The sequence below is a fragment of the Ovis aries genome, chromosome 4 (genome assembly GCF_016772045.2).
Source record: "Ovis aries strain OAR_USU_Benz2616 breed Rambouillet chromosome 4, ARS-UI_Ramb_v3.0, whole genome shotgun sequence".
In the NCBI taxonomy this organism is placed as follows: Eukaryota; Metazoa; Chordata; class Mammalia; order Artiodactyla; family Bovidae; genus Ovis; species Ovis aries.
Window position 1 is genome coordinate 67239993 of NC_056057.1, and position 14155 is coordinate 67254147.

Below are 14155 nucleotides of genomic sequence, written 5' to 3' on the forward strand. Positions count from 1 at the left end.
ATGTTCTAAAATTGGATGGTGGTAGCAGTTGCACAACTCTGTAAATACACTACATGTCATCAGCTTGTTCAGGTGAGTTTTACGGTCTTATGACTAAAGTTAAGTTTAAGGTGTATTCACTGTTTCACATTAAGTCATGAGTGTCTACCCAAGGTCGGAAAAATAGCAGAAACAAGAGCATGTAGGTTACAAGTCTGTTCAGAATTCCTTCCACTTTAATTGTGGGAGTAAGATCAGGCAGCCACTGAGGATAAAATGTAGTCCTGGGGAGGAACTGAGATGCTGTTTTGTTTTTTTGTAAAGTGGACATGATAAGAGTTATTCTTTTATTAAAGCAAATGGTCAGAAGTTGCCAAAACTGTTCTCATTCTTCAATTGCCTCTTTTTTCCCAGTTTCTTGACCTTCGAAGACAGGATATCTGGCCTCCACATCTGCCCACATGATGCTGCCATTGGCTAGATCGCGGACAACACCAGGCAGTTCAGAGACCTGGGGTAAAAGAAAAGAGAAGTCCCAGAATCAACTAACTGGATCAGGCTGTCAAAAAAAGAGGATTCACCCTGAACTCAGGAAACGACATAGTCGAGTCCGGGTCTACACAGTGACAGGATCCCTCCAAAAACTGGTCCCTACGGTGTGTTTCTAAGTGACTCCCACCGAAGCCTCTTTACCTACCCCCCCTCCCAGGCTGGGGTCCTGCTCTTCCTCCAGCCCAGAAGCCCTGCCAGCTCCCTTGGGTACCCCAATTCCCCACAGAGCCTTTCCTAGTCATTCCAAGCCTCCAAGCCTCCAGTGACCTGAAGTCACTTCATTCGTATTAATTCAACTCTTAGAACCACGGTCAGTCAAGTAACAAGAGTGAAGGGAGTCAGGAAACTGAAAAGGCCCTAAGGAAGGGGCCAGCTGTTCATCAGCCAGAACCAACGGTGGCCACCACACAGCAGGGGTTCTCAAACCTGAGTGACCAACCATAGGAATCATCTGGGAGGCTTGTTTCTTTTTTAAAGTTTTTTTTTTTTTTTGGATGTGGACCATTTTTGATGTTTTTATTGAATTTGTTATAATGTCATTTCTGTTTTCTGTTTTTGGCATTTTGGCCGTGAGGCATGTGGGATCTTAGCTTTCTGACCAGGGACCAAACCCGCACCTCTGCATTGGAAGCACAGGGTCTTCACCACTGGGCTGCCAAGCAAGTCCCTGGGGGGCTTGTTAAAACAGTTCTGCCCACCCTTTCTCCCTCTCCAAACCCCAGCTCCATCCCAGTTTCTGACTTAGCAGGTCTGGGGTGGAGATTTCTTTTCTCTAACAAGTTCCCAGGTGATGCAGATGCTACTGGTCCAGGGACCACACTCTGAGAACCCCTGCCTGACAGGAATACAGGTTCAGAGTAGCCAGATCTGGTATTGTAAAAAGATGAGCCAGAAATCTGTGACCTCTAAGGTAGACTGAAAATTCCTTTGGGAAAAAAGCAGCCTTTCACTCCTGTTTTCCCTATTACAAACTCTTAGTAATAAGCAAAGCAAATGAAAGGTGTTCAAAATACAAACTTGCTCAACATAAACTGGTCAGGCAGCTGTCAAAGTGGCCACTCTTTTCCTTCCCTCCTGTACTTTTCCCATCTCCATCGTTCCCTTCCGATCAAGTACAATTACTGAAATATTATTCACTGTTTTGAAATTGATTAGCATGGAGAAGTTTATACATACTCGTGTGTATACTTACATGGAAATATGAAGATAAAACTGTCTAAGCCCCCCAAAGCCTGCCAATAAAACTATGGCAACAACCACTTGCGATCATATTTCTCTTGCTCAGATAAACAATCATAAATGCAAACTGTCAGAGAATGAGCCCAGAGTGATACAAACGGCCGTAAAATATTAGAGAAGTGTTAATGAATATTTTCATAATTAAGCCTAGGGGATTTGGGAAATCTGTGCTCTGTCTGATCCAAACTTACGATTAAAATGAAAAAGACAAAAACAAGAAGGGAAGCATAAACACAACAAAATCCATCTCAGCTCAGAAGCAACCAGCATTTTTAAGACTACAAATGCCAAAGCGAAGGCAGCCACCTCTGCTCTGATTTGCCGCATGGAGTCTCGATCCCGCAATGTGGCCGTGTGAGGGGTCTTGTTCACTGTATCGAAGTCAATGGTTATGCCGAAAGCCACACCAATCTCATCAGTCCTGGCGTAGCGTCTTCCGATGGATCCCGAGGAATCGTCTACTTTGTGAGAGATGCCGTGCCTGGTCAAGGCCTCCGCTATCCAAAATAAATTCAGTAAATTAAAAATGTCATATGAGCCCAGGAAACTTATAACAGGAGCTAACACTATAGAGCAAGAAGTTGCAGCTGCAAGAGACAGAAACATTCCCAAAGTTTAAGCCCTTGCTGGAGCCCAAACCCTCAACTCATCCCTGCACCTCATTCGGCTATAGGGGCATGAGCAGCCAAGGTGAGGAGACTGGTGTGGCCCCAAGCAGCTCAGTGGATGCCTCCCATCTCCCAACTCTGAAATGTGAGGCCACACCAGATGGCCGCAAAGATCCCTTTCAGTGCTGTCCAGCAGCTGCAGATCTGCAGGGTTGTCACCCTCCATTTGGTGTCCCCTGATGAAGTGACCAGCAGGGTCAGCAGGAGAAGCAATATGCAATCGGACTCTTCGGGTCTATCCCAACTCATTCAAATGCTAGGAGAGAACATCCCGAGCAAGCATACTCTTTATTCAATACTTTTTTTTTAAGAGACATTTCCTAAAATTCAGTCTGCCTGACAGTATTCCCATGGAGATTAACCAACTGGATTTACTTACATAATTCTTTGACGAATGGCATGAACTCTTGGTTCTGGCTCAATGGAAGGACGGAACATTTGAATGGAGCTACTACAGCAGGGAAACTGAAGAACTAGATGATTTAAAAAGACATCCAAATGCGTTAGTGTATAAAGATCTAAACATTAACGTCCAAATTTCACTATCAAAATACCGGAAAATAGGACGTTAAAAAGCAGTGTGATAAAACAGATAGCGAGATAACCAGAGTTAGAATCACAAAGATCTGGTTTTCAGTTCAGAATCTGGACCAACTCAGTGGACTCTACCTCTCTGGATCTTAGCTTCTCTGTCTAAAACGTAGGTCTCTGCTATCTGCTCTGCCTACTTTGCAGGTCAATCATGAAAATATTAAATGATGTAGAGTATTTTGAAAACTGACATCTAAGATGGTAATTATTTGGTACTACTTAAAAGCCTTACTTCCTTCTGTGGAGATCCCTAAGAACCTCCCCCCAAATCATCAAAAAAGTAGTGTCAACAGACAAAATTCCGTTCTGTCCTTTAAGAGATTCAACAGAGTTGAAGGATGAATGAGTCTTAGTGACTAAGTAAAACAGAACAGTTTAATTAGCTTACAAATGCATGTCCCAAATAAACAGTAGGAAGAAAACAAACAAAAAACCGAAAATGAGGTTCTGTATACCCAGAGAGAAATACAGCCCTCCTAAACTGCTCCTGAAACAGATTTCAGAGTTACTCAGAAATAAAAGAAAGCAAAAATAGTTGGCAGAAGGCGAACAATTCTACCATTTTGGGTTGGAAATGGGAGCTGAAGATGGTTCTTAAGTAGGATCTGTACAAAAGGTTCACTTGAAGACAAGAATATGGGACTCAGAATGAATAGGTCCCATAAATATAATGAATGGCATGGGGTCCAGTTTGGCCCCCCAAAAGCCTAATTAATCTTAAAATGTCAAGCAATGGTGAATATTCCACTGTAAGTAAACCCTAGACTACACCAATATGGCACATGAATTGTGGAACACTCCTAATTCCACTCCTCTCCTCCTCTTATGATAATTCCATTTAATGTGAGAGAGAAGTGGGGAACTGACTTTATAGAAAAATGTTTTGTTTTTTTTTTTTTTGGTTATCTAACCAGCAATGCTTTTATACCAAATTTATAGGAAAATGGATCGAGGGACTACGTGCTAGTAATTTAGAAACATTTTTGGCTTCTTACAGCCTAATTAAATTCCTTTTCATGGTGAAATCTCTATGTAATTCATAAAACCCTATAACTTATTCTTGCCTAGCCTTTAAGAAATTTCTATTACAACTTTGGTTTTATCATGATAGAGTCAAAGGAATAGCTGAAAGCTTTTTTTTAAAAAACTCTTAATTAGAAAAATAACCAGGAAAAGTTTGAAGCAAACTTGGTCTCTAAAAAAGGGCACATTCAGTAAAGTATGATGTCATTCCTCAGGAAGAACCATCCCTTATGTCTTATCTCTGGGGTCCAGGCTCAGGTTCCTGCTATCTGTTAATGAATGAAAAGCCACTCCTTAAACGTCAGGAAATGAAGATGTGACTTTGGGGCACAGAATAAAAGAGTAGCTTTATTAGCTGTACATTATCAATAGTTATGTCAAACTTTTAAAAATACTGGTGCCAAGAACTCATCAGTTCAGTTCAGTTCAATTGCTCAGTCATGTCCGACTTTTTGCAGCCCCATGGACTGCAGCACGCCAGGCTTCCCTGTCCATCACCAACAGCGGAAGCTTGCTCAAAAGTCATGTCCATCAAGTCAGTGATGCCATCCAACCAAGAACTAATCAGTTCATCTTTAAGGCTAAACGCCCTAGGATAAACTACAGAGCTGATGTCCAGCACTGTGTACACACTCAGCTTTAGCTGGTCACACAGGTAAGAATGCTTCTTTCAGTTACTTTGACCTGTACAACCTTTCCTCTCTAGCGTTCTTCTTCTGAGTGACCTTCCTGGAAACCTGTAGTTATACATCAAAGGAGTATAATTTCCACAACCCGAGGTTAGGTGAGGAAGGCGAAATAAGCCATAATGAAGAGCTACGTGGAAGACATGGAGCAGCAATTCAAAAGCACTGGAGGCAAAAGAAAGCTTGGTGGATGAAGACTTCCTAAAAACATGCAGCGTTAGCTAGGTCTGAATGCTGGGAAAGCCTACACGTCACATACTTCTGCTCAATTTATAATATGTCAATCTCCCACAAGGGAATCATCTGGGTTTCTTATAAACACACATACACACACAAACCTGGATCCTGGGGTCTCAGACCTAATGAATCTGTATCTCTGGACTAAAACCTAGGAATTTACATCTTTACCCTCAAAATACCTCAGACAATTACATGCAGTTTGAGAAGGTTCCTTTTAATGCTTTACCAAAGTATAAACACAGTTTTTAAGTTTGTCCAAATTCTATAAATCATCGCCTTCTTCCCTTGATGCAATACAGACAGCTCTCCCAAAGTAATATGTTGTCTCAGAACTCAGAAGCAACTAAAACAATGGCATCTGGAATAACCTACACATTCGAAAGCACAAATGAGAGAAGGAAGTGCTTTGCTTCGTAAACAGTTAAGCAAAGGTGTTAATATTCCAGTAAATAATAACTGATTGTTTCAGAGTTGTCTTAACATCACTCAAGAGATGTCATTCTCTGACACTGTAAGATAACAAACAGTACACTTTGCATGGCAACTCACCGTTCTCTGTTCATCTCCCTCGCGAACCTGGAATGTATGTTCAAATACCGTATACATGATCCTGCCCAGGCCAAAAGAGGGTTCGATTACACTTGGGATAACTTCTTCCACTGCAAGAGAGACAGAAATTCAGTAAGACTCTCTTAAACCCCACATGAAGCACTTCGGGTCCTCTCGAAACAATTCTAACTGGCCCTAAAAATATCTCTATTCTAGATGGATTGTGATTGATCCTGTACAGCAGGACAAAAAAAAAAAAAAATCAGAACATTCCTAAAAACCATTTCCTGGTAGAAAACATGATGCCTTTAAAGAGAAAACAGGAGAGAAAAACTTTTTTTTTCACCAAATTTAATTGTTTACATACCATAAAAAATAAAACAAGATACCAGTGTATTCCTTCACCAAGTTGGTAAGCTATGAGCAATGCCTTCTGCCTCACCTATGCAGAAAGCATTGAAACTCTAGAGCTTCTGTAAGACTTTGCTAGAATTAAAAATCCACTACCGCAGCTGGCAAATTTAATGAAAACAACTCCTACATACAAGTATCATGTGATTTGTGCTTTACTCTTTATCTTACTATCTGGATGAGAACTCCTTAAGACAGTCAGGTTACTGCTATTGTATTTCCAAGATTCTGGGGTCAGGAGTCCGTTAGAGAAGAGCTTGCTCAGGTACCAGAAGTCAATCAAAGACCAGGAAACCCACAGCTCTTCCCATGGGTGCAGTTATACTTGTGGTATACATAGGAATTGCCTTCATTATCACTTATTATTCAGAAAGGAACCATGGCTAAGCACCATCCACATCTAACTAAACTGACCCTCACCTTGAGAGCTTGTTTCAAGAGAAAGGAGATAACTGGAACCCAAAGCTCGCACATGCGAGTAACATTTGAGAAATGACCAAGGCATTTTCTGCCGATAAGGTGGCATCTTGAAGGACAGCTCTAAGCCAGCTGCCAGGATGTGGCTAAAAGGCCTCAGAGCATGAAGAAGGGCTCCCCTGCTCTCTCCTATCACTGCTCTGACTGCTTTTACAGCTCCATGAGGCCTAGCAACAACGAGGCAAGCCAAAAACAAATGGAAAAGGAGGCCAGCTCACTCCACGGGCAGTAGTGTCTCAAATACCCACTACTCGCAGTTTCCAGGAGCATCAATTCAACCAAGAATCCTTCATACCTTCTCCAAAATATTCACTTACCAACTCACAGAATTTGTCCTACAAAACGATCATCATCTCCTTGGCTTTTAAAAAGCACGAACGACCACTAGCCTAAATGACTTTTAATAAGTTAATCTGCCAGAAAAGACAGTGTGGATAAGTTCTTTCTTTTGCTTAAAAAAAAAAGAATTTTTCCTTAAAGTGAGGGAAAAAAGAAAAGATGCTTTTAATCAGAGATACTCTTCATATGTGCCTTGGTCACAGAACATATAAAGATGGCATTATAAGTTATTTTTAAGTATGAGTACAATTATGTTTTTTTCTTTTTTAAAAAACAAGGTAATGTCTTGAACATATTCATCAAATTTAGGGCTGTAACATTAGGGATTCATTTTCTTCTTCAAATTTTCCATAAAATAGTTATGCTATGAAACTTAAAAAAAAAAAATGCCATTAAGGAGTAATGATTTTTGTCTGCTTGTTCCTTAATTTATTTTTACAAATTTACCATGTAGTGTTTTCTGGAATCTCTTCACATTGACCATATCTTTTGTCAACTGAAATGTTTTCCCTTCAGTTTCAACAGTAAATTCCCTACAATGAAACAAAGCACATATTAGTGAAAACGTATATGCCCATGCCTTAATTTAAAGGAGTTTTACAGACTGCTAAACCTCTTTTCATTTTAAGTGTAATACAACTTGGTCAACAATCCAGATATAACAACTGAAGTCAAATTTAAATTTTTCATAAGGAGTACCAAATTAAGTATTATTCTAACAACAGCACCAAACAGTATTTTGGAAGGCACCCAAATATGTGGCTAGTCTTATAAAATTCCACAAGTGACTTAGTGACCAACTCCTTGATTCTGAGATCAAGATAAAACTAAAGAAAAAATTTTTTTAAACTCAGTTATAGAATAATTACATTGTCAGAAACAGGTCTGCTGGCAAAAAGACCACTGTTCTTATTACTATCCCAACAAATGTAAAAATGACCAACTTGTCATCTTACAGAAAGAATTTTTAAAATTCCCACACTTTTTCCAAACTAAAGTTTTATACTTATGCTGATGAAGATCAGCTTAAAAGAAGTTTAAAGATTCTGCTTGATATGTCAATATAAAATACTATCCCCCCCCAAATCACTGACTGCTTCATGTTTATATCCTGAGATATGCCCATTCCATTTCAGGTTATAAGAATTCACCTTTATAAAGCACTTCATGTAATACCTGTATTTTAGCTTATGAGGCATTCCATTACATTATGATCAGTTTAGATGTGTCTGGTCTCACGAGCAGCTTGGTGCTGGGAAGAGAGCCCTCAGGTGGTTGTCCTTGGAGCTGTATGGCTGCTACATGGTGCACTGCATTCTGCTAGTTCCTAGCACTGATAATCTCGTGCAGCATATGAATGATTTTCATTGATTTCTTCCAACTTTACTATTCTGGAGTTTGTGCATGCATGTATTAAAGACTCCACATAGATAGTATCATATATATTTTCTCTGTGAGCACAGTCTAAGTGTACCGGTATGCAACAATTATAAAAAAGCTGAAATTAGCAAGGAGACAGTTACTATTTGAGAATAATTTTTAAACAGCTGTCTTGTTTGTATATAAATCTGTTAGAAACCTATGTTAACTTTAATGGGATATGAGGTTATTCTAGCATAAACAGACATTAATTCTAGGAGACCAGAAATGTTTTAAAATTTTCCTATTGAAATAGATAATTTTATTTTCAACTTTGAAGTGTTCATCTTACAACAGCTGACAAATACATATACATATGCACCCACTATGGCCCCGAAAGTTCCCCTGGGTCCCTTCTCTTTTGATCCCCTCCGTTCTCACTCAACCATTGATGTGCTTTCTATTACTCTAAACTAGGTTTGTCTTTCCTAGAGTCTGGCATATAATCTTTTGTGTAAAGCTTCTTTCACTTAGCCTAATGTCTATGACAAGGTTTGGCAAACTTTCTGTATAGGGCTAATCATGAAATATTCAGTTATAAAATTTGCTGGGTTTGGAGACCATAAGCAGACTCCCATACTGCGTTTTTTAAAAAACAACCCTTTGAAAATGCCAAGTCATTCTTTGCATTGTGATACAAAAAATATGAAAGATGTTCCAAATGTACTTAAAAGTATATACTCCAGTTATTAGGTATTCTACAAACAACAAGTAGGTTGATAAATAGTGTTTATACCTTCAAACTCCTACCAATTCTTTTTTGTCTACCAACCACTGAGAGGGGTATAAAAATCTCTAACTGTAACTGAATTTGTCTAACTTTCTGTTCAGTTCTGTCCAGTTCGCTGTACATATCTTGAGGTGATTTTTAGTGGCACACATGGCTAGAAGTGATGTATGTTCTCGATGAATTGATGATCCCTTTATCATTATGAAATACAACCTGATAATTTTTCTTGTTCTTAAGTTTCCTTTGATGTTAATAAGGCACTCCACCTTCTTGATTAATGTTTTTATGGGGAATATTTTAAAAATTCTTTTCCCTTTAAACCTAAAATTTGAGTAGAGGCATACCTTGCCTTCTTGTGCTTCACAAGAAGCACAAGCGTTGCATTTTTTGGCAAATTGGAAGGCTTGTGGCCACCCAGCGTTTGCACGTCTATCAGCGCTGCTTCTGCAACAGCATTTGCTCACTTCATGTCTCTGAGTCACATTTTGGCAACTTTCACAATATTTCAAACTTCTTCATTATTATTATACTTGTTCTAGTGATCTATAATCAGTAAAAGACTTTGATGTTACTAAAGATTTCCACTTGCTAAAGGCTCAGATAGTGGTTAGCATTTTTCTGCAATGAAATATTTCTAAACTAAGGTACATACACTGTTGTTAAAAATATAATGCTATTGCACACTTAACAGAGTACATTATAGTGTAAACATAACTTTTACATGCACTGTGAAACCAAAAAAACTTGTGTCACTCACTTTATTGGGACAAATTTATTACAGTGGTCTGGAACCAAACCCACAATATCTCCAAAGTATGCCCGTATTAAAATTACAGTTGGTTTCCTGTAAACAATATTTAACTGGGTCTCGAATTTTTTAACCAGTCTGACATGGCTATTAATTTGAGTGTTTTGATCATTATATTTAAAATAACTATCAATACTGTTGAGTTGAAATCTACCACTTCCTGAGTTGTTTTCTATTTGTCTCATCTGTTCTTTGTTCATTTTTCTTCTCCTATCTTTTTCTAGAGCATTTATTATTCCATTTTAGCGCCCTTATTGGTTTATTAGTTACATCCCTTTGGTTTCTCCGTGTATTATCCAGGCAATTATCTAAAGTTGACTACATGTCCCTTTTTATTAAACTTAGCATATGTAACATGTGTACCTTACAAAAGTATACATACTCTTACATATTCCCAATACTTGGCTCCCATCCTTTGGGCTGATGACACAAATGCTATTTCTACACATTACAAATTCCACAATACACTTAATATTCTCTAAACAACCCGTTATCTTTTAAAGAAATTTAGAGATGTCATTTTAAATCAATGAAAGAAAATGTCACTCATATCACCCACATAGCCATCATTTCTAGAGCTCTTAGTTTCTTTGGGTAGGTCTAAGTTTCCACACTTCTGCCTGAAGAACTCCTTTAACATTTCCTGTAGTGTAACTCTGGCTGACAATGTATCCTCCAAGTTTTCTGTCTGAAAATATTCTCTCTTCTTTTTCCTAAAGTATTTTTTTTGAAAAGACATTTTTGGCGGGTATAGGCTTTTGTCTGTAAGAACCTGAGAAGATTTCATTAGACTGTACTGTGGCTAAGTACACACAATTACATTTGTGATATCACCTCTATCTAGATGTTCCATTTGGTTTCTTAACATATGTACTTTTCCATTTTCCACCTCATATGTTCATGTTTTCTCTTATGACCTTGAGCACACGAACACGGTTTTAACATCCTTCTGTATTATTTCCATGATGCTTGTCACTTCTGGGTATTTCTTTGATTGATTTTTCTCCTTATTTTGGGTCTTTTCATGCTTTTTCATATGGCTAGAGATTTTTTCATTGTTTGCCAGACATAGTAAATTCTACATTGTTTAATGAATTTTGTTGAATTCCTTTAGAGATTCTTCTCTATGGTTTTTCTTTTATACTTACAACAATTATGCTCAGGACTCCAAACTCAGAAAAAGGGTATTGACTTGAGAGATAGATGGAGTTTCTAATTACCGTGGGTAAGTTTCCTCCTTTAAGAAGGTTATTGGGAGGAAGAAAGGTCTTTGTAGTCCATTTCAAGTCTACTTCCAGGCCTCAATGCCAAAATCTCAACAAACAGTCCCTCAAAAGTAGCCAAGAGATGGTACTCACTTGCAAAAATTTATAAAGAAACTAATGTCCCCCTAATTTTCAAAACATGGCAAAGAGAACATGGCTGACTGGAGCCCATGTTAAAGTACACATCTTAAAACTTACCCTTTTTCATTCAGCAGTTTCTCCATTTCTGTAATGTAACACTCATCACAAATGGCAAGGTATTCCATCACCAGCTTTGCATCCTTCTTATACGCCTTACCAATTGCTCCCTTATTGGGTTCAAACTGAACAACACTGACTGTTTTGTATGAAGGGGTCAAGGAATACAAAGCTACAGAACTGCCCCAGTACTTCCAGAAATGATTCTGAGGACAAGCCTTCATTGACTTAAAACAACTACCAGTTCCCAAGATCCTCTTTATGCTGATTTCAAGTACAAGACAAAACAACTACTCATAAAATCATTCAGATAAACCCCACTCAAAATAAGTGAACATCATCAAAAAAGACTTTTCCAAAGTTACAATGAGATAAAGGGACATTATCTAATCAGCAATAAACCCAATACATAGCATAATGAACTCTGATAACAATTCATTTGTTTCTTTATGTCAGCACAATAGGATCTACTTCCTGTCACCACTCTAGCCCTTAGATAAACTTACAATCTCATTGTCTGGTAAAGGAAGGAAATTTCTCCTTTGCTGATCTACAGATCAAATGAGATATATTATTTCATCATAAAAGGGCATTCATCTTTTAACAGAGAAAACATTCACCAAGCACCCTTTATCTAAAGAGCATGTACACAGACACAGGTGTTGGAAACAGCTGAGAAAAACTGGTCAACATCCTGAGAGATACAGAGCATTTTTCTCTCAAGGACCAAACACTGAGTGGGCACATGTTAGACTACAGGTAAAGAGAACAAGAAAGGAACAGTGAGATGCATAAAATGACTGGTTTAAATAAAGTGCCAAAACATCTCAGCTTATCCACAGATCAAGGTACAGTCTTGAACTTATCCATTTTCAAGATGTTTACTCCTGATTTGCAGAAGTGACCAGAAAGGATATGGGCTCTTTCAAAGGTTTCTCAGCTACAAGTGGGACTTTGGTTGCCCTCGCATGACAAGACAGGTCATAACAGGAACGGTCAGCACATCCAACAATCTCGATCCAGCCCTAAGAAGACATAATAAACATCCGTAACTCACACAAGGTTCATTCACAAATGCATGCAGATTATACGTACTCATGAATAATTCAACTACAGAATTTCCACTCAACTTTTACAAATGTTTGAAATGGGTACAGTTTTATACATCAAGCAGTAGCAATCTTATAAAATATAATCCACACATGTACACAAAATAGTCTTTTTATTTTCTGGACAGAATTATTTTGCCATATTGTGAATGTGGGGGTAAACTAGTATTTGCTGGGATTTAGCTAAGGAAATAAAATGTGAACCTAAACAAAACTTGTAGATCTCTTTCAAATTTTTGACCAGAAGTCAAAATGAATCTGGTAGAAACCACTAGCACAACACTCTGTTCCGTAAAACACTTTAGCATTGATGGATTTTGGCATCCACAAGGGGTCACCGATAAACTGGACATGAACTTGGGCAAACCAGGAGATGGTGAGGGACAAGGAGGCCTGGCATGCTGCAGTCCACAACTGGGAAACCAAACAAGAGCAACAGCAGCAAGGGGTCTTAGAACCAATGCCCATGGATTCCCAAGGACGACTGTAATGGTTCCCTCCTGCCCATACAATTGTATTGTTAGCACTTTGGCTCAAATCAAAGAATTTCCACCTACAAAGTCATTACTCTCTGTGCACTTTTAAGAACTGCCAAAGAGAAGGGCATGGCTAGTTCAGAAGAGCTCTACACTAGCAAGTAAATCACAGTCCTGGCCAGAAGTCGACCTCCCGAATTCCACAGGACACACACAACAGCACACTCCCGGATACTTCCTGTTGCCGCTCACGTGGAGGACCCAGGGGTCAACCAAGCTCCCTTTTGTGAGTCAGCGCAGAACATATGCATCCACAAATCTAAATGTAGTGCTCACCTCAAAAAAAAGTTTGTGGAGAAGGACAACAACTTTCATAATCTTTTAAAAGCTTGGAAGACAGTCAAGAGGAAGAAGGGTTTTACCAGTCTTTACCACGGAAAACAACAGTCAAGGGTGAGTGACCCAATCAGCCCCTTGAAAATCTCTTGTGGGTTCAGAGACCAACACAGGTGATGAAAAATAAGGTCAATAATAGCTGCAGGCAGGAAGGCAGGGATTCACCAAAGGCATTGGTAAGCTGGGAGGAGGAGACACTACCACAGACATCATGGCACTACAGCAGAAGAGCAGCAGAAAGAACATGCTATTAGGGTGCTGTGGCGATGGCCACTCTGAACGCAAGTGACAAAGATACGACAGTAACACCTGTGGGGGGAAATCCACTGGGACTTAAGTTATATCACAGCATGCCCTGCACCTACAGTCTCGCTTGTAACTCTTCACTGGAAGATATTTATGAGAAATTATAAGGAAAATAATACAGCATGTATACATTTATCTGAATCATTCAAAAAGAAAGAAAAAGAAAAACAGCGAGACTACACTGGAGGAGGAAATGAACAGCGTGCTAATGCATCACATCAGCCTTGATGGCTACACAGAATGGACATATGCCAAAACCAGCACTCAGAGATCAAGGGAAAACCTAAGAACTAAGAGGAATGTCAAAACGCTGGCCTAACAATGATGGTGGTACCAAAGTCACACTCGATTTTTGTATACTGGAAAGACGTTATTAAACTGGAACACAAATATATGAAATGTCATCTATTTCCTCTTCTTTTTAATCTGTTAATTTAAGTGGGTAAACTCTGTGTAAGTACTCACCACATGGAAAGGTCAAAGAAGAAACCATACAAATGTAAACTTAGCTCAGAGAGGACAGATGGACAAAGAGGACAAAGGAACTTTATTCATGTTGTTACTTCATTGTTTTATTGGCCTTTTCCCTCTAAAAAGGTTTTGAAAAACTGTAAGTAGATTCTGAAGGGTATATTTAAGTGTTAACACCCAGCAATACAGCCAGTCCTCTGTATCTGTGGCTTCTACATCTGCA

The 14155-nt window shown here is 38.9% G+C and overlaps 1 protein-coding gene across 2 annotated transcripts in view; it reads right to left on the reverse strand.

Annotated features, from left to right (window-relative positions):
* Nucleotides 1-182: 182 nt before the first annotated feature.
* The window catches only part of GARS1 (glycyl-tRNA synthetase 1), a 51229-nt gene continuing 37256 nt past the window's right edge, over nt 183-14155 (reverse strand). Inside the window, exons 11-17 of one of the 2 annotated variants that reach the window (XM_060415032.1) lie at nt 12091-12199; nt 11175-11319; nt 7202-7287; nt 5528-5637; nt 2818-2911; nt 2077-2267; nt 183-490 (exon numbers count right to left, since the gene is read on the reverse strand). In XM_060415032.1, coding sequence (XP_060271015.1) covers nt 365-490; nt 2077-2267; nt 2818-2911; nt 5528-5637; nt 7202-7287; nt 11175-11319; nt 12091-12199 — 861 coding nt within the window. In that variant the 3' untranslated portion in view covers nt 183-364. Of the gene's footprint in view, nt 2268-2817; nt 2912-5527; nt 5638-7201; nt 7288-11174; nt 11320-12090; nt 12200-14155 lie in introns of both variants that reach the window. The other variant, XM_060415031.1, reaches the window with a different exon arrangement.